This window comes from Triturus cristatus, chromosome 12 (genome assembly GCF_964204655.1).
Source record: "Triturus cristatus chromosome 12, aTriCri1.1, whole genome shotgun sequence".
NCBI classification, from domain to species: domain Eukaryota; kingdom Metazoa; phylum Chordata; class Amphibia; order Caudata; family Salamandridae; genus Triturus; species Triturus cristatus.
The window spans coordinates 195,945,812-195,967,339 of NC_140595.1; the positions used below are offsets into that span (position 1 = coordinate 195,945,812).

The following is a 21,528-nucleotide window of genomic DNA, read 5'->3' on the forward strand; positions in this document are numbered from 1 at the left end:
AGGGGTTCGCAGCTGTTTGAAACAGCACCCTCAAGGCAGGGCTATACTACTTTATCTCCCTGGCCCTCTGAGGTAGCTGATGGTGCCCCCTGACTGACAAGCGTCATATAGCCTGCCATCCAGAGCCACCTTAAACTCCCCGCTCTCGCAGAGATTATGCCTTGCAGGATTTTCACATCCAAACATGCCACTAAGTGCTTCTCCAAAACCCATCAAATGAACTGCATTCTAAAACAGAGACAAGATCCTTAATGACACACCTTCTGCAAACGTAGTGACTGCCAGGGTAAAAAGCTTGCGGAATACGTGTAATGAAGTGTATACCTGCATGGCTATTCACTTGGTCGACTCAACAAACAGATGGTCTCCAGTAGCTTGAATGACAGGTGTTTTGGTTACAGGGCTGAACACGTTATTGACCTGGTTGAATTCAACCTTGTCCTCCTGTAGATCTGGGAGCGGGACTTCAGGCAAATGAGGCATCCTACCAACCTATAAACCAGGGACACTATACATCACACAACGTTATTCACATCAGAAGCATTTTAAACCTGGTGTGAATTTTGTGCACTTAACAGTGCGCTTGGAGGGGTGCAGTCCAATGAAAGATGAAGACGTGCATTTGAAACAGTACCACACAGTATCCCTCAAATTCGGTTTTCACGTACACTTCTTTACACAAGGGCCTGCTTTAAATTAAACATTATTTAATGATTAAATGAAAGCAGAGATTCACAGGGATCTTTTTCTTATATAAATGAAGTACCTCTCACATTTAAAAAAATTCCATTTCACCAATACACAGCTTTTCACAGGGATTTATTTTTTTAATCAAGTACCTCTCGCAAGTTGGCCACAACCTGGAGCCAGGAACCTTATGCCTGCGTTGTGGTATTCAGTGACAAAAAAACCAACCAGAGCTCCTGGCCTTATAATATGACGCCTGGGTACAGGCTGCCGCTCAGGCCAAGCGAGAATGAAGTGCTACGAAGTGGCGGCTCCTCTGCTAAGACAGAGGAGCGTCGCCCCACTGCTTTGAAGCAGTTGAAGAAAGGCAAAATAAAATTACATTTGGTCCTGCTGCGGCAGCTTTGCATCACATCACGTGACAGGGCAGTCCTGCTCTGCTCACAGAGTAGGGCAGGGGAGGAGTGGTAGCACCCTCCTAAGTGTGCAGTGACTGTTTGGCCGGCCCAGCAGTCATGCGCACTTCGCATTTTCTCCATGCAGGCTACATTACAGCCTGTATGGAGAACATGCCCAGGCCCCCAGTCCCTGGCTGAGTGTCGAACCATGGCACTCAGACCATTCACATTGCAGTGTTGTGATTGGTCAGGGGAGCCTGGCTGCTTCCTGTTCCATTCACGACGTGAGGAGAGAGGATGGAGAGACACGGGGTAAGGTACGTTTTTTTCTTTTTTTTAATATCCGCTTACCCTCACCCCCCATCCATGCTGGCCGCTACTAGTGCTACAGATGCTGATGGGCAATCTAATATTGCTTGTGCAGAGCCTTTTGGACTGACATGCCCCTCTCCATGCCACCCCTCCAGATTTAAGTCTTGATTTAAGTCCAATTCAGATAATGTGATCAGCTGCTTTGGGTGAGGGCATGCAATTAATACAAAAGGTCTCAAATTAACAAAACAATAAGACAAGCCTCCTTTACTTTTAACATGCAGGGCTTTAAAGTGCACTAAAATGGATATCAGGGGCCTCGAATCACAGAGTGTCAGCAAGCTACCAGTAGCTCGCGTTAGACCGCTTGGAGACGCTTTATAAAGCATAAAACTATCCTACATGATATGTCCGGTTTTTTAAACAGAAAAGGCAGAGTGGTGTTCATTGTAGAACTACAAGGCACTATAATGCCTTGATAATATAGCTGCTTTAAAATAGCTTTTATGTCATAATTAGCTTCTGCCTTCAGAGGATATTGAGCATGCAGTTGGTGCTGAGTCCTTAAAGGAATGGCATGTGGAACTGGATGTTTATCCCACCTTGCTTGATTTCTGTATAAGCCTGGAGCCTGTTTTAAAAGCCCACTCACTTTCTCATTTTTCCTTGAGTTCATCAGTTTCTGAAGAGGAACAATGCCTCCATTATTACCTCCTCACTTCGAGGTGCATCCCTTATAAAAACTGGATATCAGTCATGCTATGCAAGAATGTGGTCATAAACATCGAATAAATGTGGTAGAATGCTTCTTTTATTTTGTGTTATACCCATTTAATCTGTATATGTTTTTAATTGGAGTCTTTTGTGCCTAGTTTTGTAATGTGACGTCATATTGTAACAATGTTAATCTTTGTTGCTTACGTAGTGGCAATAAAAATACATGTGTTGTCCTCCATGCATTACTATAACATCAGAAGAAGTAATAATTATTTTAATCTATCACAAGAGGAAGAGTTTAAAATTGTTTTTAATTGATTCATTTTCTCTGTCCTGTGAAGTAACCCATCAAACGCACAGGAGTTCTTTACAAATCAAATGACTAAATATAAGGTATAACAGGCGCTATACAGTACGTCGCATTGCAATAAAAAAAATAAAACCATGCAGTCAGCAGTGTCAGTGGTTAATCCGAGCTAAATCCAATGTCAGAGGACCAAAGCCAGGTTTATAAAAGTCTTTTTCAAAAAGAGGTCAGTGATGGTCCTCAAAACAAGTGGGAGTTCCAGTCCAGGAGATTTTAACTCTGTGAACACCGGGAACAGCCAACCTAAAGTCCACTAGATCCCAAAGCCCTCAACTGCTATCAGAGATCTTTGTCATAGCTCTGAGATGGGATGAAGTATTATTGTGTACAGCACCATTGGCAAAAGAAAAATGTCGTTAGCTGAACATGTCCTAATCTATGCAGCCAGTGTATTTTTTTCGAAACTAGACTAATATGGTGAAAACGTTGTCACCGTGCTAACCAGTGTGGTAACTAATAAGTACAGCTCTTATGGTCATCACGACAAGTTATTGCAATTTTACCAAGACCACATTGCCGGAATCGATCCAAGCAACATCCATTTGCTTAATGATATATAGTAGGCTCCCGGATAACCTGAAATCCAATATGAATCTCCAGGAATTTGGATATGAGGTAAGCCTTGGAGAAATAATAATCACACACAAGGCAGGAAGCCACACCTGCAGAGGAAAAGATCAGACAGAAAGGGAAAATGAGAGAAAGAATGTATTTTGAGCATTAAGCATTAGACCGTCTGCCATCCAATCGTAAATCACTTAAGAAATCGTCATTTAAAATGCTGACAAAGAGTTCTAAGCATTTTGAATAATCATTTCATAATCCACTTATCTTTCTCCTAAACTTTCTTTTCTTAGTGAAGTTGGTAGCATCTTAAATAGAAGAGAGTTTAGATCACAAGAAATAGCCAGCAACAAAAATTCTGGATCAGGTGTTCAAATTTCTGTTGTAGCTATTTTTTACTCTGGACAGTGGGCATTCAATCTTCTGCTTAACAAGCATCACCTCCTTTCTGTTCTCAGGGGTCACTCATGTTCGAGTTCCAGCCTCTGAAGGCGTGTGAAATCACCGGGCGCCTGATTCTACAAAGTGCTGAGCTGGGCACCTTCCAGTATGAACTGATCCTCAAGGCCATGTCTGCCAAGCCTGAGAAGACACTTTATTTCCGCACACCACTAGGATCTAACCAAATCCTCTCGGCCAAGTTCACCAACTACACCCGCCAGAAAGTAGAGTACATCTGCAAGGTATGGAAGGTTTTCTCCCCTTTAGGCTTGAAGAACATTAGTGAAGGTGGTTAGAAGATAGTGTTGCATTCGTCGGAGCATTCTGTTAACTGAGAGCTCAAATATGAAATGAATGAGTGACTGAGAGAGAGAAAACAGTGAAGGGGTTGCATTTAACACTGAGTAGGAAAGGCTCTCACGTTAATGTGATTTGGAATCACTACAATAGCTATCTTGCCATTTCAGACTTAGACTTTGAGGTGTTTAGTACTTTGGTCATAAAAAGGCTGTTCTTAAGCACATCACGTTTGCTGAATCAGAGGTCACTGTCGTGATAGATAAATGGGATTCGGCAGGTTGTCAAGATCAATGTGAATTGATAGAGTAAGTGGTGGCGGTACTATTAATGGGTGAAAGTGGGTACTGCAAGGCTTGAGTGATTTGTCAGGAATAAATTTGGATTGGCACTTTACTTGAATAGCAAGGGGTGCAGCAGGTCAGGTTTGAGGGATTTGTTCTACAGAATTTTGTGGGAGGGATAGCTGAATGGCAGGATTAATAGAAATTAGCAGAGTTTACGTCTGGAGACTTAGTAGTGGAGCACTGTGGAACCTGCCTAGTGACTTTACAGGGCTTGAACAGCAAAGGCGGCTACGGAGCATGAATTTAGGGATATTCCAAACCTCTGAGCTTGAGTTTTTTCTTCTTGAAATACGCTAAGTCATAATAAAGTTACTATGGCAGAGCAGTTGGAGATCCAAACTGTTATGTGATTTTGAGAGCCATCAAATGGAGTGGCAAGGTTTAAAAAATCGGAGATGCCAGTTTGTTTCTTGAATTAAAATATTGTTTGATTCTTTATATTCAGTTCTTATAAATGTTTCTTTTCCTTTTTAGACTGACAACAGTGACTTCCATGTAGAAAAGGTAATAAATGCAGCTCCCGGATCCCAGGGAGGCACAGAGGTCAATGTGGAGGTGACCTATGAACCAATTCAACTGGGCGAATCACGGGCTGTTCTTTCCATCTCCTCCCCCACCGGAGGAGAGTACACTATCCCTCTTATCGGCACTGCCGTTGCTCCAAAACCCTTGGGCCCCATTGTAATCCGAGCAGGATCTGCCTCTTCCACAACCATCCCATTCAAGAATGTTTTCCCGCAAGCCACCATCTTCTCCTTCCACGTGGACAACCCAGCCTTCGGCGTGAAGCACAGTGAAAACATCCGCTCCAAGAAAGTGCATTACATCCCTGTGTCCTTTGAAGGCAATCCCAGTGGCAGCAAAGCCCCTGTCACAGGCAAGCTGACCATCTCCTGCCCGCGAGCAACGGGTGTCTGCCAAGGTATCTACTGGGTTGTCTACCTAAAGGGTGTGACTCCTGAGAAATGAGGAAGCATCTTGCCTCTCCTCCCTGCAAAGACAGAACATGTGCCTCAGCCGAAAGATATGAGCAGACCTCCCTTTCTAAAGAGAACACTTTTTAAAGACCCTCAGCTTTTAGTGCCTTACACAGATAATTTTTGTAATGAACGGTAAAGTGACCAGGATCCATTGATGACATATATTTTATTCATTCTCATGCCGAATATGCCTGTTAACAGCACACAGAATAACTTTCCGCACCACTAACCACAGTGCTGTACTATGCCTGCAGAGGACACTGGGCGCCCACTTCCTGTCCCAGGGCATAAGCCATTTCCATTCCAAAAAGGGAACTCCCCGTGAATCTCTTCTTCTCCATCAAGAGCCGAATGACATTTCCATTACTTTCTTTCTCTTTTTTTCTCTGGCATGAGTAAAATGGCTTGTCCCTTTCATCCTTCTATAAATAGAAAGTACTCTGTATCCTGGCAAGAATAAAAATACTGTTTCCTTCTGTTTTAGTTATATTACTCAGCCATACTCTATTAAAGGTGCTGGATTTTTCAGGGTACATATTTCAGTTTTTTCTACTGATGCACTTTACTCATGGCATTGGGTTCTACGGTCTTCGTCTTTACCTATCCTCTCGTCAGCAGTTCCATTCTTCTCTGTTTACTTGGATGCCCGGGCCTGCTTTCTCTTTCATCTTTTCTTGTCCTTTGTTTACCACCATCAGCCTCTTCCTTCATTATGTTCTCTCTCACCGTTTCGGCTGTTTCTCTCTTAACTGCTGTCCTCTCTCAAGTCTGCTTGTTCTGCCTCTGTCAGCTCTGATCCACTCCTTAATCCAGCTTGGCCCTGTCTTTAATTGGTTCCTAACCTTTCTGCTTTCCACTACCTGCCGTTCTCCTTGTCGACTCCTTTTCTACCCACTCTCTACCTCTTTTTCCCCTCTTTCTTTTCCTGTTCTCTTCATTATTTCGCCTGCTTTTCTCATTTATTGGTATTTGTTTTCTCAGCCTCCCTTCTACTATCTACCCCATATGTCATGAAATATTATTCATTCTAATTTATTTTTCATCAGTGCCTGTTATGAGTTAGTATGGCGGCAAAGCTTTCCCCTTAGAGGAAGGAATGTCCCCAAGGAAAGAGAGTATTATAGCTAACTATTTTCTACAAGTCTGGTGTACAGAAGATTTTTATTTATGTAGTCTCTTTTGTGTAAAGCTGCACTTTAAAATAAAGGCATTGTAAAAACACCCCAGGTGTGTTGTGTGTTGTTTAAAAAAAAATGAATGCTAGTGGCAGGCCAGACTAAAGAGATGTGAACTTAGAGAAATTGGAAGGATATTCGATATGGGTGGCTTCGCTATGCCTGGACTCCTTTGTGTTAAATGTTACTTTTTCCCTTTTGCAGTAGTGAGATAAAGGTTGAGGACTAACTTAAAGTATTTTTTAGGTCTCGCCTACGCAGCGCGCATGGGCTGCATAGGAGGGCCTTTAGCCGTCGCTCTGCTCATTTCACCTTGCGAGAGCGAGCAACGGCGCGCCACAAGCACGAGTGCAGTGCTTGAAAATGAGCAGACTGCTCTTCCGGCCCGACATCCTTGCGCTTTCACTTTCATTTGCGGCCGCTCAAGCAGGCCACTGTAAACCCCCGCTGACCGAGACACATGGTTACTGGATGCCCCGCCGTCATCCCACCACGTTCGCTTGTGAAATATTCCTTCTGCTGCACTAGCTCTTGGACCTGAAACCGCCTCTCTCTAGATGCTGGTGAGTACGTCTGCGAGGCTGCGAACTCGAATCCCTTTCTATCGGCCCGCTGATTGTATCCGCTAAAAGTGTTGCGCAGTCCTCTCAGCTCAGCTTAGGCACTCCGAAACCTGCATCGCCCTCAACTTCTGTTCTGCAACGTTATGCTCCGAAGCTGCCACACCTTAGCACTCACTGCCAAATAAAACCACAACGTTTCTGAGCGAAACACCATACCAACGACCCACTAACCTGCCAACAAATGTAACGCCTCCCACCAGCGTCATTGACGCGCCGAAAACATATCTGAATAATCTCCTGGGCGAGCACACGGTCCCAGTTTACCGACCCTCAGAAACACCCTACCAGCTGCCTTGACACCTAGGCCTCCCCATTTACCCAAAACTCCTAGTAACAAGCTAGGATCGCCCCTTTCAACAAACCTTCATTCAGGTTATTGCTAATTCCGAAAACACTACCACGTTTCTTTTATTACGTACCTCTCTAATTCCTAGTCTTTTACTGGCTGCTTTCAGTGTCGTCTTGAAACTTGTAGCACATTAACTCAACTCCGTCTTCCGCTATTTCTATACCTGACACCACTTTTCACACTAATTAGGATTTATTTTTATTTTTTATTTTTAAAGGTGTCTAACACCCCTTGAACGACTGGCAACTCAGTAGGTTACTAGGGAAGTTTGCTATTATACCATACCATTGAGGGCCGGCCCTAAATCAGATTGACCGGGACAGCGCCCTTTGCGGAAAGAACATTTGGTGTTTGTTGTGGGGCAGGGGTCGTTGCCTGTGACGGCAGCAGGCGTAAGGTAGATGGGAGGATGATGTCTAAGCCTAATGCGGGGCCCGATATTACAAAAGCACAGGGAGTGTCCAGTGACTTTTCTTTCCCACATGCACTAGCACTTTGAGATGTTTTATTCCAATTAACAAAGAGGGCAGTGATGGAAGAAAAAGTCGCACCTCCATAATAGGAACACATTTGGTGGGCAAGTAGTACCACTAGGGAAGTTAAAATAAACTGTAAGGAGTGTGAGTATGCAACAAACCATGGCCTCGTGCTACAATAGACTTAAGGAAATGTTCCCGGGCACTCCAATCATTTGACACTGTTTAGTCTCATATATTTATAAGTTTTGCTAGAAGAACTTTGTTACTTTTTCACAGGTTGCACAAATACAGAAGAATCATTCATGTTCAATGGTTTAATCTCATTGAAAACATGTAAATTCCATTTCAATTTTTACAGAAAGAAAGCAAAATTATTTATACAACAGGGGTGTGAAATTTAATAAAATATCTACTTGTTCATGAGGCATGTTGCTTCATAAATCCACTTGTCCTGTAACATAATCCACGTGCCCCTTTGGTGCTATTTTGTGCAGCGACAAATTATGGCAGCAATCTCATTATATAAGAGCTCTGATTATGCCATAGTAGTGTTTGAATAGTTGCAATCCCCTTATGTTGCCACGTTTCTGCAAATCTACATACTGGGGCTGAAGGAAGTGGTTAGCAATAGTTCCAGGGTTAGAATGCCCTTTTGAGTTTGTCCAAACCTACTAACTTACATGTTTTACCGGGTTTCAAAACTCTTCTCTAATCTATTCCCATACTGAGAACGGTTGGAAATTTACTCCTGACTGTGGCAGGCTTAAAACTTCTTCCAGGGCTGGGAAAAAAGTGGTTGGAGGAAAAGTGAACTTGAAAACATTAGGATTTTCACATAAGCAAATCTACACCTGCATATTTGCTCCTGCTAAAATGCAGTTCAAAAATATTTTCTGGGAGTACTACTTCTTGGCCTACTTCTGTAAATTCTTGTGAATTCATGGAAACTGTACATATGCACTTAATGCAAGGATATATACCATGGATGCACTTTTGAGACTTTCTTTAATATTTGGGTCTAATTAGGCCTGGCGTTAATCATGACCTTTTGTTTCTTTTTTAATTATGTCTCTCTCTGTCTGTCTATCCGCTGGCGTCCCTGTAAGTGACAGTATTCTGCTCTTTTTGAAGGAGCATATTGGCACACAAAGTAGTTCTGTTCATTGCCCAGAACCGCTGTGGCAATGTGTGCTGAGACCAAAATATATATTAATATTGTTTTTGCTTTTGCCAATGCTTGTTAGAATGGTGAGGGTCCAGCAACTCCCACACTGATAAAGTTTTACAAACACCATGCCTAAACAAGTCACGCCTTGACAAAACCAAAAGGCTGACCACCAATTTCAGACCCACTAGCTTTGCCAGTGCTTGTTTATTTTTGTTTCCCATATTCGTATTTAAACTGGTTACACTGATTTTTCCATTCTGAATATTTTTGGGAAATACTAGCATACATCAATATGTTACTAAATGATGCTGCAAAGATACAGTACCTAAAATCTTACAGTAGTTTAGATTAATGTTTTTATTTTTCTTACATGCATTTTTTTGTGAACATTTTTTATTTTGAAAGCAAAGAATCCTCACTCTTGCTTTCAAGCTTCTGCAGATATTTGCATATAATCAGAGAGCATTCTGGGTGCATTATACAGAGCCTCATGTGACTAAACTTTGAAAATGTGTGCACACATTTATACTGGAACCACTGTCAGTAGTGCAGGCCGAGCTTACAACATTTACTTTTAGTGCTCCTCCTAATAATAAAGGCTTTTCATTAATGAACCATAAATACAAGTTTGAACAGCATTAACACATGGACACACATATTACCTTAACTGCAGACAATGCCCTTCCCTGATCAATAATGTGGTACTGTAAACTGGCAGCCAAAGGGTTTGTGCTGTAGGGGGTCGGGCCTACTTGTCCCAAGGACAAAATACACATGAAAACGTGTTGCCCTTGACCCCAAACAGTATGTCCCGGGCGTCCCTAATACAAGGATTGAACACTTTCATGATGGTGTTTCCAATTCCAAATAGTACAGCAGTTTTCGGTGAAAGACAATTTTGTCACTAAGGTGACTTTTTCAAGGCTGTATGATAGTAAAAACGTGTTGAATTTACATTTACTGATTAATAAGTTACCTAGTTGTCCAACCTACACCTAGTGTCAAACATGCATTGGCATAGCCAATAGGTCTCGCCTTTGGGACCTTATAAGTGTTTAGCTATGCAATAGTTAATGTTGCACCAAGGATATTGTTCTGCATAATTAAATACTTATAAGGTCCCAAAGGCGAAACCTATTGGCTATGCCAATGCTTGTTTTTACTTCTAGACGCTGTCTTGTGCCCAGCTGATGGTGTTGTCCGCATTATATAACCAGAACACATTTTTATTCAAAGTTTTATACTCGTTTACACAACTGTCATCTATTCTCAAATTACTTTCATATTCACTATACTAATTCACCACTAATCCATTATGGGTTACCGGAGTAGCGTGCTACTCGCCAAAAAGCGCTTCAACACCCCATCAGGGGTAACAAGCACTATATAAATACAAACCTTTTTTCCCTCTTCTATCCTTCTGCTATCCCTTCTGAATCCAAATACCTGACTAACCTATCCACCACTCAAATTACTTTCATTTTTCACTATACTAATTCAACACTAATCCTTTATGGGCTCCAGAGTAGCGTGCTACTCGCCGATAAAGCGCTTCAATGGCTCGTCAGCGGTAGTAAGCGCTATATAAATGGAATTACAATATAATCTTTTTCCTCAGCCCTCTAAATGTTGGGATCACTCGTATCAAACAGGAGATTTCAAGTGTTGCCTACAAGCCTGGTCAACTGGGTACCCGTTCTCTGACAGAAAACTGGCATACCAAGCCGCCTTGATTTTCCAAGGGAGGTTGGCCAATCAGTCAATGCCTAGCTGTAAGGAGCTGGTGTGAAGGTTAAGACTAGACAGTGTATGACACATTTCTCCATCATTGGACCAGTCATAGATTCACGTCTGAATTACTTTCCATTCACAATAGGAATGACTGGTACATTTTAAATAGCAGAAGTGTAAAAATGCATTCATGTGGTGCAAAATCTGAAGCACGATGAGAAACGCATCCACCTCGTTATGTGGTCCTGAACCCAAGCCAGTGAGGTAGATGTGCACTGAACGTCACTCCTCCAGAGGCCATTATACCTAGGATTTTCAACCATACTATTGTGATGGGAATCCACATAAGGCTCTGCTATTCTCTCTCTACCTATAGCTTAAAAACAAACATGCGCTGAACCAAAAATTATTTCTTGCAAAGACAATCTGTTAAGGTTTTTTTATGTTTTTGCCATAGAATTATCTATTGAAGCCAGTTTCTAACTGGTGTCTTCTCAGATTTATGCTGCAATTGGTGGTTTGGGCCAAGAAAAGCATATGTATATATCGCTGTGATAAATAATGACAGATTTAGCAGTAAAGTAAATCCCAGTTGGGAAGTTGTAGTTCACGAGAACTCAATGAACTTTACTAGGTCAGCATATACTATTTTTCCACTTTTCAGAAATCCAAACCTCATGAAATATAATGACTTTTTCAGCAAATGCTTTGAAGGGACTGACAGTGATGTCTGGGCTGCACGCATATGGAAGTTTCTGATTGAATGTTAAGTAGGAGTAACCCTCCTTCCTTAATAAAAAGTCATAAATATGAATATTTGAAAGTTACTGTAAAAGCAACAGGATAAAAGCAACAGCATTGGACTTCAAGACCACTTTGTAGGCCCTTGGCATCACCTTACAACAAGTCAACAGTGGCACCTTAGAAACCATGATTGCTACCAAAATTGCAGTTGATGACCTACTACTGATAAAAGTATAGTGCAGTATGTTTTTATGTTTGCTATTTCTGAAGCATGGTGTAAAAGCCAGCTCTGTATTTACTATACCAAAGTAAGGTACAGTGTGCACAGAGTCCAGGGAGTCCCCAGAGGTATAGCAGAGGCTAAATTAGGTAAGTACTAACAGCTCTCTTTGTGGTAGTGTGGGCGAGTAGTTAGGCTTATCCAGAGGGTGTGTTAAGCATTTGTTGTATTCACTCAATCACTCTGAGACAGAATCCAGACCAATTAGGTAAGTATAAAAAGGTATACATATGTTTAATTTTAGAACCAAACAGGACTTGGCACAGTTAAGTGAAATATACTCCAAATGCAATACTTTACATGGACATGCCGTTGTGGTTGAATTTGCAATTATTACAGGTTTGTATTGGGTTCAAAAACAGTTTAAATTACACAGTAATTACTTCTGGAGTACTTTTGGATTACATCGACTACTCAGGGTGGTATGCCTAGATACCGCACCAGGGTTCTCACAATAAAAGGTAAGTAAGACTTTTGAAGGTTTGCAGTTTAGTTACTTTTTCTCTCATGCAAACGTTCAACTCGAAAATATTTTTAGGGACAAAGCTCGTAACATTGGTTCCTATGAGAGAAAAGGGATAAACTGTTCTCGGGTAATTAAATGACTTACGAGTGGGAGTTTTTGGGGGTTAGGACCAAGGTTCTCCAAGGTCTAGGTGGGCACTCAAATTGCACCACCGGTGGCACTGGGGCGGCCGCGTGCAGAGTGCAGGGTCCCAAAGTTAGCCAATTGGTCTAAGGGGGCCTTCGGTCAAGGGCTGCTTACGAGCAGGCCATTCGAGTATGCGAGCAAAGCTCCTGGGGTTAAGATCAGCACTGCAGGGGCCAAAAATCAGCACAGGAGCTGCACCACCAGCAGCAAAGGGGCGGCGGGGTGCAGTGTGCAAAGGAGACGTCGGGGACCATGTGTATTCAAATGGGGACCTTTGGTTTGGCAAAGAGGTTTCAGGCTGAAGCAGGGAGACTTACTGAAGGAGACCACTGGCTGGAGAGGTAAGTTGGGTTCTTGAAAGGGGATGCCTGGACACCATTGGTTGGGCCATCTAAAGCCGTGGGGCGTTGGGCGCAGGGGTGTCTTTTGGCCTCAGGTCTTTTTACCAGCTCCGGTCGTGGTCGGGCGACCCTTCAGGTTGAGGCTGCAGGCAGGGTGAACTTTGCGAGAGGAGCCTGTACTCACCTGCGGTCCCGCTGACTTCCCGCTGACTTCTCTGTTGGTGCTCTTGCCGCTCCTGGGTCCCTGACGCTGCGGGTCTCCCCCGACGCCGCTTCTTGGCATCGCGGTTGAGACGGGGGGAGACTACAGCTCCCAGGCTGCATAGCGGCCAACTTCCTGCCGCATTCGCGCCCGGAGGCGCTTAAAACGCTGAAGCTCCCTCGGAGGAGCGGGTGAACTTTGCGAGAGGAGCCTGTACTCACCTGCGGTCCCGCTGACTTCCCGCTGACTTCTCTGTTGGTGCTCTTGCCGCTCCTGGGTCCCTGACGCTGCGGGTCTCCCCCGACGCCGCTTCTTGGCATCGCGGTTGAGACGGGGGGAGACTACAGCTCCCAGGCTGCATAGCGGCCAACTTCCTGCCGCATTCGCGCCCGGAGGCGCTTAAAACGCTGAAGCTCCCTCGGAGGAGCGGGTGAACTTTGCGAGAGGAGCCTGTACTCACCTGCGGTCCCGCTGACTTCCCGCTGACTTCTCTGTTGGTGCTCTTGCCGCTCCTGGGTCCCTGACGCTGCGGGTCTCCCCCGACGCCGCTTCTTGGCATCGCGGTTGAGACGGGGGGAGACTACAGCTCCCAGGCTGCATAGCGGCCAACTTCCTGCCGCATTCGCGACCGGAGGCGCTTAAAACGCTGAAGCTCCCTCCGCGTCGCGGGACGCGCGCGGGCGGCGCCGGGCTAAGCCCGGGCAAAGGGCGGGCCCTCTGTGGCCCTCAGTGACCGAGGTAGGCCGGGCCGGGCCCGGTCCCTTACTTCTTATATTTACTGTACTTTGTTACTCTGTGAGTGTTTGTTTGCAATCGTGCCCAATAGAGTAGTAGGGTTATGTGATGCAAACACTGTGATAGTTATACTGCACCCTTCCTGCTGCGCCAGTGACTGAATCAACTCCAGATTTTATTTATTTTACATTGTTACATCTCTTACCAATTACTGTGGAAAATGTCTAAAACTTTACGCTCAGGAAGAGTAGTGGGAGAAAATCCTGCCCAGACTCCAACTACCTTCCATATAAAAGACAAGGATGCAACCATCCCACCTTTAAAAAGACAATGTTTGTTATCTGAACTTTGGATGCCATCTGGTATAAAAAAGCCAAAATGCGCAACTCCACACAATCTTGATACTAAAGCCTTGGAAGTCTATGCTCCAACTACCTCTGTGCCTCGATCTTTCCAGGTCCAGCAGGGGGCCCCCCAAATTATGGCAGAAGGGTCTCCCGTGCGGGACCTTACAGATGGGAAGTTGATAAAGATAAGTGACCCAGTGCACATACCATCGACCCCTCAGTTCTCAATGAATGACAGGCAGGGGGATGACCTGTCTGCACTATCCATTGATTTGGAACTTTGGGGACGTTACGTAAGCCCTGCCAAAGTGGAATCCCTGGAGCAATTTAAAGGTCAGGGGGGAGCCACCCCATCAGGGTTAATGCTGTATAGTAGCACCCCGTTGCTAAATAGCCATGAGATTTCTGACTTGTTAAACTCTTCCAAGAGCCCTGACCTCAACCTCCTGGATAACATCCGTACTGCAGAAGCACGAGAAAAGCCGATCTCCGAGTCTATGATCGCGCTGGAACAACTCCTTGCCTCAATCTTGCTGCTTCTGGGGAAGTTTGTTGGCAGCTCGGACTGCATCCTTGATTCAGTTACCCAGATTTTAAAGGTATTGCTGCAGAAAGTGCCGGATGCGAGTAAGGTCGTTCCCCTTAAGTCTGAACAAGCTGCATCTGAGAGGAAACTTAAAGACATTAGAAGCGAACCAAATAAGAAAAATGAAGAGTTTTCTATGGTCCCTCATAAGGAGTTGACCTATACTGCAGCCTCTAACTGTATCAAGAATTTAGTCCTGGAGATAGAGGAGGAGGATGAAGTTTTGCCAGGATCCAAACCGGTTCAGGAACTATTCCCAATCTTTGTCTCGGATGGTGGAAAAGACCTCCTGGTCGATAAGTTGGAGGTCAACAAAGAAAAGAGAACATATGGTAAACAAAAAAGTATCAAAGCCAGTAAGAGGAAACCCACACGAAAGTATAGAAAGAAGAAGCAACGGAGGATCATTTTCCAAAAAAGCCCAGAGACAAGGGTGATTGAAATAAGGAAGGGGGAATCCTTCTCTACTGCTTTAAAAATGGACATTGGTGTGAATTTATCCTCTTCAGCTTTGGTGGAGGAGGAATTTGAACAAAGCAGCCTGCCTCCCCTGGAGGATTTACCACTTATTGGGGGCTCTCTCCCTGGCTCTCCTTCTCGGAGTGCTTGTGAAGGTCCAACTTCTAACTTATCTGGGTTTTTAAACCCTTTGGCCCCCCCCTTTGTGGTAACTATTGACTCTGTAATGACTTGCCCTCCGGCCCGGCCTGCAAGTATGGCTAAGGCTCCTGTGGATGTGCGTGTATTAGATTTCGTCCTATTATTTGATACTGACCTCTTATTGAATAGAGCCTGGCTCCTTAAATGTTTTAGTGAAATTGAATGTCTCCATCACATCCAGTCTAGAGACATTGAATTGGTAACCTTGTTGGGTAGTAGTCGGGTTCTGAGTACTCGGGTGAAATTTTACTCTCCCATTATAACAAATCTGATACTAGAACAGGCCGAAAACTTTCAACGCTTAGGTATTGATATACTACCTATATCTACCCCAGGCAAGCCAAATCTTTTCGATAAGCAGGGGTTGAGGGGTGGTGAACAAAACGGGGTAACCTCTCCTCCTCTGAGAGACCTGAAAATTTGGGTATCCAGGGGAAAACGTATAGTATCGCACGTGAAGCCTCTTCCACTAATTGAGAATTCTATACACAATGATGATAATAATCGGTGGAATTGGCTACATAGTGCACTCTCAACAAAAAATAAGGATAACCCCAAATTGTTCCACCATCTTTAACCCAGCCTTAAATATAATTTCCTGGAACGCGGCCGGATTCCATAGCAGCCCGGAGAAAATGACTTTTTTATCTACTCTGGAGGCGGATATACTATGCATTCAGGAAACATGGTGCACAGATAGGTTAACGCCTTTAAAAGATTTTTACGTTCTGGAAGTTCCGGCTGCGTCCTCAAAGAAAGGGCATGCTAGGGGGGGGCTTGCCTGTTTACTATCAAATAAGTTTCAATGGAGATTTTCACATTATATTGATCCCAGTGGACTCTTCCACACAATAACTTTAGAAAATTTGTTCTATGACAATATAAAATATTCCATGGTAATTTTTAACGTGTATATTCCGCCTGAGGAATGTTTTAATGAGAATTTGCAGCGGGTTCTCCTGTACATGGATAAGATAAAAAATTCGCCTCCTTTTCCTGTAACTTTGCTTATCGGTGACTTGAATTGTAAAGTTTCAAACGCAAGTCTAAACCTTTTCAGGGATAAAGCTAAGGAGGAAGCATATGGCATCCCCCAGACGCTCTTCCCTGAAAATTTAAAGACAAATAAAAGGGGGAAGATTTTGTTAAAAGAATTAGTGATCGGGGATAGCATTATCTTAAATGGTAGATTTCCATCCGACGCCCCCGCAAGCCATACCCATAAATCCCCCTTTGGGTCATCAATTTTGGATTATGCTATCGCCAGCTATAGTCTTTTCCCCCAGATTCTTGACTTAGAGATTATACCCACGACCCTGAGCGACCATAGTATACTGTCATTATTAATTGCATTAAACTCTATGAATACGGCGTCCTGGTCGCTAAAAGGCAGGGAGGCTACCTTCCAATCGTCATCTGGAAGATGCTTCTGGAATAACGCTGCCATTAATGGGGTCCAGGAGTTACTGACCGATACCCTTAGGGAATTAGAAGAGTGGAACGGAAATGAAATAATTTGTTTTGAGGAACTCATGGCAAAAATTTTATTGAATGCTAATAAAACTGTTCCCCCTAAGAAAAAAGGAGAGGTAGTTCCTCTAACTCTCCATAAGCTGAATAGGGAATTAAACAAACTTATCCGGGCACAGTACCTTGAAAGGATATTGGAACGTGGGAAAGATATTGCTAGGTTAAAAAGAAAGAGAAGCAGACTTAAGCGAAAAATTAAAAGGGACAGGGAGGATGAAGTATGGATCAAATTAAGGGAATCTGCTGCTCAAGGCAACAGTAAAGATTTTTGGGCAATAATCGGGAAAGGATGTGGTACGCGTCACTCTCCTACTCCCGTAGCTATATCAGAAGATCTATGGTCCTCTCACATTCGAGAATTGTATGCAGGAATTGGGACCATGGGTGTGGATAATTTCATGCATGTCGCACCTGAGGCCTCAGTCTTTTCTCCCTCTGAGAAGGACATCGAGTTGGCTATAAAAAACATGAGATCCTCTGGGGCTATGGGACCGGATGAGCTCCCGATGACGGTCCTAAAACAAGACCCTTCAACCTGGAGTAAAATCTTGTATCCCCTGTTTAGGGCATGCCATTTTTCTAAATGTGTCCCTGCATCGTGGAGGGGAAGCATTCTGGTCCCTATCTTCAAAAAGGGAGCAAGGGACAACCCCAGTAACTATCGCATGATTGCGCTCCTCGACTCCATCGGAAAGGTCTTTGCGAAATGTCTCCTGAGATCTCTCTCCGATTGGGTCGAGGAGCGCAACATTTTACCGCTGGAACAGACTGGCTTCCGTAGGGAACATGGCACTCTGGATAACCTTACAGCCCTTCAGGTTATTACTGATAAATATGTCCAGGTTAGAGGGGGTGTTGTATATGCCGCTTTCATAGACTTCTCCACAGCGTTTGATAAAGTGGATCGGGGTACGCTGTGGAGAAAATTGATGGGGATGGGTGTCCCTCCTCCCCTACTGGACTTGGTACGGGCTCTACACACTGAGACCTGGTGTAGGGTCTTAATGGGGGGTGAAAGGGGGTTGTCGGCTAAAATACCATCTCAGAATGGCCTTAAACAGGGCTGCTTATTGGCGCCCCTGTTGTTCTCCCTATATACAACTGACCTCCCTGCAGCTGTGTCCCGTAGTGAGGGGATCGCACCGTTGATAGGAGGGGTGCCAATAGCCTGTCTGATGTATGCCGATGATGTTTTATTGCTCGATTTAACTCCTGCGGGTCTGGCCAACAGGCTTCAGGCTCTTCAGGACTTTGCTGGCGAGCATTATATGAAGATCAATATTAATAAAAGTAAAGTGATGTGTATTGCGGGTAGGAAGAAATGTCGCTCTACAAATTTCGGTTGGGCCATCGGAGGGCTTAGATTGGAGGTCGTAACTTGTTATACGTTTTTAGGGAAAATATTCTCATCCAACATGAGCGAGAATTCTCATATAGAGCATTGCTCCTGCAAAGCTCTTGCCCAAGGTAATGGGTTAAAGTCCCTATACCTGGCAACGGGGAAAAGACATTTCTCTAGTCTTCTAGAAGTATTTAGAGCTAAAATCCCCGCAACCATCTTGTACGGTATAGAAATAATTGAGATAAAATATTGGGACTTTTGCAATAAGACCGAGGGAAAACTCCTAAGATCCCTCTCGAATTTTAATAATGCTTGTTCACTGGCTGCGTGTAGGCTGGATTTCGGACTCAGAAGTGCCTGGGTTCAGGGGCTGTGCGCCTTAATAAGGTGGGTCGCCAACTTAGCCAGAGCGAGAGAAGGAACCCTGCGAGTCCTACTCAAAAATGAACTTTTGGGCAATTTTAAGGAGTTCTCTAAACTTGTTAACAATTTTAGAAGGGCGGTGAATATCCTTAGATTGGATGAAAGCGCTCTTTTCTCCTACTCTCCCACGCAGTTAAAGCAGGTCCTTAGGGAGGCCTCGTGGGAGTATTGTTTTCAATCCGACATAAAAACAGTTGGAGATAAAAGGAATGTGGAGCTGCTGGTCTCCTCCTATAGGTTGAAACAGCCCCAACCGTATGCCCAGTGGAATCTCCCACATGGGATTCGTAGGTTTTGGTTTTTATTACGTTATGACTTAATCCCTCTTAATGTGTTGTTGTCTAAATGGTACGGCACTTCACCGTTGTGCAACCTATGTAAATTAAATAATCAGGACTGTATACATGTACTTTTGATTTGTCCTATGCTACGTAGCTTGCGCAAGAGATGGCTTAAAGTAATTTGTCTTCGCCTTAGCATTGTCACTTTACAAGATTTTCTTCATGCACTTTATTGCCCACCAAATGAAATGTTTTGTGCCTATGTTTTTAACTTTTTTAAAGGATTTTTAGATATTTATTAAATTCTCTGGAAGATGTGCCGGCCTGGCCATGTGGGATTGCTGGTTTGCAGTGTACCTATTACGATTTGAATACCATGTTTTATGATTTTTGTATTGTTGATGACTGTGTTGTTTTGTTTGTACATGCTTATGTGGCCCTCTTTGAGAGCCAAAACATAATAAATAAATAAATTTGAAATTTGAAATTTGAAATTTGAAATTTGAAATTTGAATTTGAAATTTGAGGCTGCAGGCATCGTCTTGAAGTTTGAGGGAGGTTGGGGATCACTAGATCCCAAGTCAGGATCACTGGGGAGACCACCTTGTGGCGATGGTCCACTCGGGCCGTGGGCATCGGGTGCAGAGTGGTGCAAAATCGCGGCGCTGCCTAGATCCAGATTCTTTGGTGGGCTTTGCTTGAGCAAATCTGGTGCTCACGGGAGGCAGAGTTTGTTGGATGAGTGCAGGGCCGCTCCTCCAAGCTCTGGGGGGCTGCTGGACATGCCGGGATTCTCGCTGTAGGCAAGTTGAAGGTGGGACAGGCTGGTGGGCTGGGGCCAAAGCAGTAGGTGTCCTCTTCGTCATAGGTCAGCACTGCTCTTCGGTCCTTCTTCTTTCTTATTCAAATTTAGGGAGGCAAGGTTCAGGGTTGCCCCTAAATACTGAATTTAGGGGCGTTAAAAAGGGTGTGCTGGTCAGGACCAATGGGTTCCTTCCTTGGGGTGTAATACCCCTTATGCCACACTTCAGTGGGATGGGGGCATGAGCCTCTCCCTAATTGGTTGGGTCCCCTCATCTCCAAGATGGAGGGGACTGAGATGTGTGTTTCACCTGGCCTCCCCCACCTCATGTTTCCCGCTGATGCTCCCACCCAAAGTGGGGATCAGAACCGGTGGGAACCAGTTGATGGGGGAAGCAAAAGGCAAGGACAGATTACAAAGGTGGCAGGCCTTTGAAGCTTCCCCTATCGTGGACCCAGCCTATCTTCGTGAACGAGGCCTGACACCTCTTCCCAGGATGGGTTTTGTTTCTGGACCCAGAGAGCGGAGGCTTTTTACCCAGGGGTCCAGACACCTATTAGGTGGTGGCAAATGGCAGGCAGCAATTCAGTAACTACACCAGGGCTGGTCGTTTTTCAGGGCCCATTTCTAAGGTGCCCTCTGTGTGCATTTTACATCAAATCCCACACTGGCATCAGTGTGGGTTTAATTTTTATTTATTTATTTGTAAGTTTTATATAGCGCGAACAAGACCCTTGCTGGTATCAGAGCGCTTTACATGTCAAATATTGAAAACAAGTATAAGCCTAGTGAAGTACAAGTGTAGGTGCTTCAGATATAAGGTGCTCCATAAAACATACTAGTAATTAAAATAAAATATTAAGTAAGTAATTCACGTGAATTTAGCCATGAGAATTGCTTTCACTTCTTTTTTGAAGGAGGCAGTAGAAGGGTTCAGTCTTGTTTCTGTGGGCAGAGCATTCCAGATCCTGGGAGTCATTCCAGAGAAGGTGCGGTTGTAAGTTTGTTTCTTGGCAAATCGTTGTGGTTTCAGTAGAAGATTCTTGGAGCTCCTGGAGGGTCTGTTACCAGCGGAGAGAACCAGTTTCTGAGCTAGGTAGCTCGGAGAGTTGTGGTGTAAGGCCTTGTGCGTCATACATGAGATTTTCAGATTAATTCTGGCTTCAAATGGTAGCCATTTTAGTGCTCTAAGGTCTATAGAGATGTGCGAGGTTCTTTTTGAACCTGTGATGAGTCTCGCAGCTGAATTGATAGCAGCTCTTAGTGGGGCTGTTGCCGATCTAAGGAGGCCCCATAGGGTTACTGCCCCATATTCCACTCTTGGGATTACAAGGGCTTGAACTGCTTGTTTGAAATCGTTTGCTGGCAGGAAGGGTTTCAGTTTTCGTAAGGTGTTCATGTGGAAATTTGCTCCTTTTGTGGAGGTGCTAATATGCTTCTGCATCTTTAGGTTTCTGTCTAGTGTCACACCTAGCGATTTCGCTGATTCAACAATGAGTGGTTGCCCTTTGAGTGCTGTTAGGTGCTTCATCCAGTCAAGGATGGTGGATGATTTGTTTGGGGGGGCGATTAATAGGAACTCCGTTTTGAGGGAGTTTAGTTTCAAATGGTTTTTGGCCAACCATGTTTGAGTTTTTTCTAGCGTTGTGTTGAGGGATTTTATGTCCTCAAGTGAGTGGATCTTGTTGTAGAGTTGGGGGTCGTCTGCATACATATGGAAATGGATCTTGGAGGGACTGAGAAGTTCGGTGAATGGTTCAACGAAAAGGTTAAAAAGAGTGGGTGAAAGAGAAGAGCCTTGCGGCACTCCTAATGTGACTGGAACTGGGTTGGACAAGGATTAATTGACCTTGAATCTTTGAGATCTATTTTGGAGGAAGGAGGTAAACCAGGACAGCACAGATCCAGATAATCCCATTCTGTGTTTCAGGAGCTCTAACAAGTTGTCATGTTTGACGGTGTCAAAAG

At 44.2% G+C, this 21,528-nt stretch overlaps 1 protein-coding gene across 1 annotated transcript in view; it reads left to right on the plus strand.

Moving 5' to 3' along the window:
• The window catches only part of HYDIN (HYDIN axonemal central pair apparatus protein), a 2,467,744-nt gene extending 2,461,430 nt beyond the window's left edge, over positions 1-6,314 (plus strand). Inside the window, exons 85-86 of the mRNA XM_085640020.1 lie at positions 3,504-3,728; positions 4,605-6,314. Of these exons, the coding sequence (XP_085496146.1) occupies positions 3,504-3,728; positions 4,605-5,099 (720 nt within the window). The 3' untranslated portion in view covers positions 5,100-6,314. The remainder of the gene's footprint in view (positions 1-3,503; positions 3,729-4,604) is intronic.
• Positions 6,315-21,528: the final 15,214 nt, after the last annotated feature.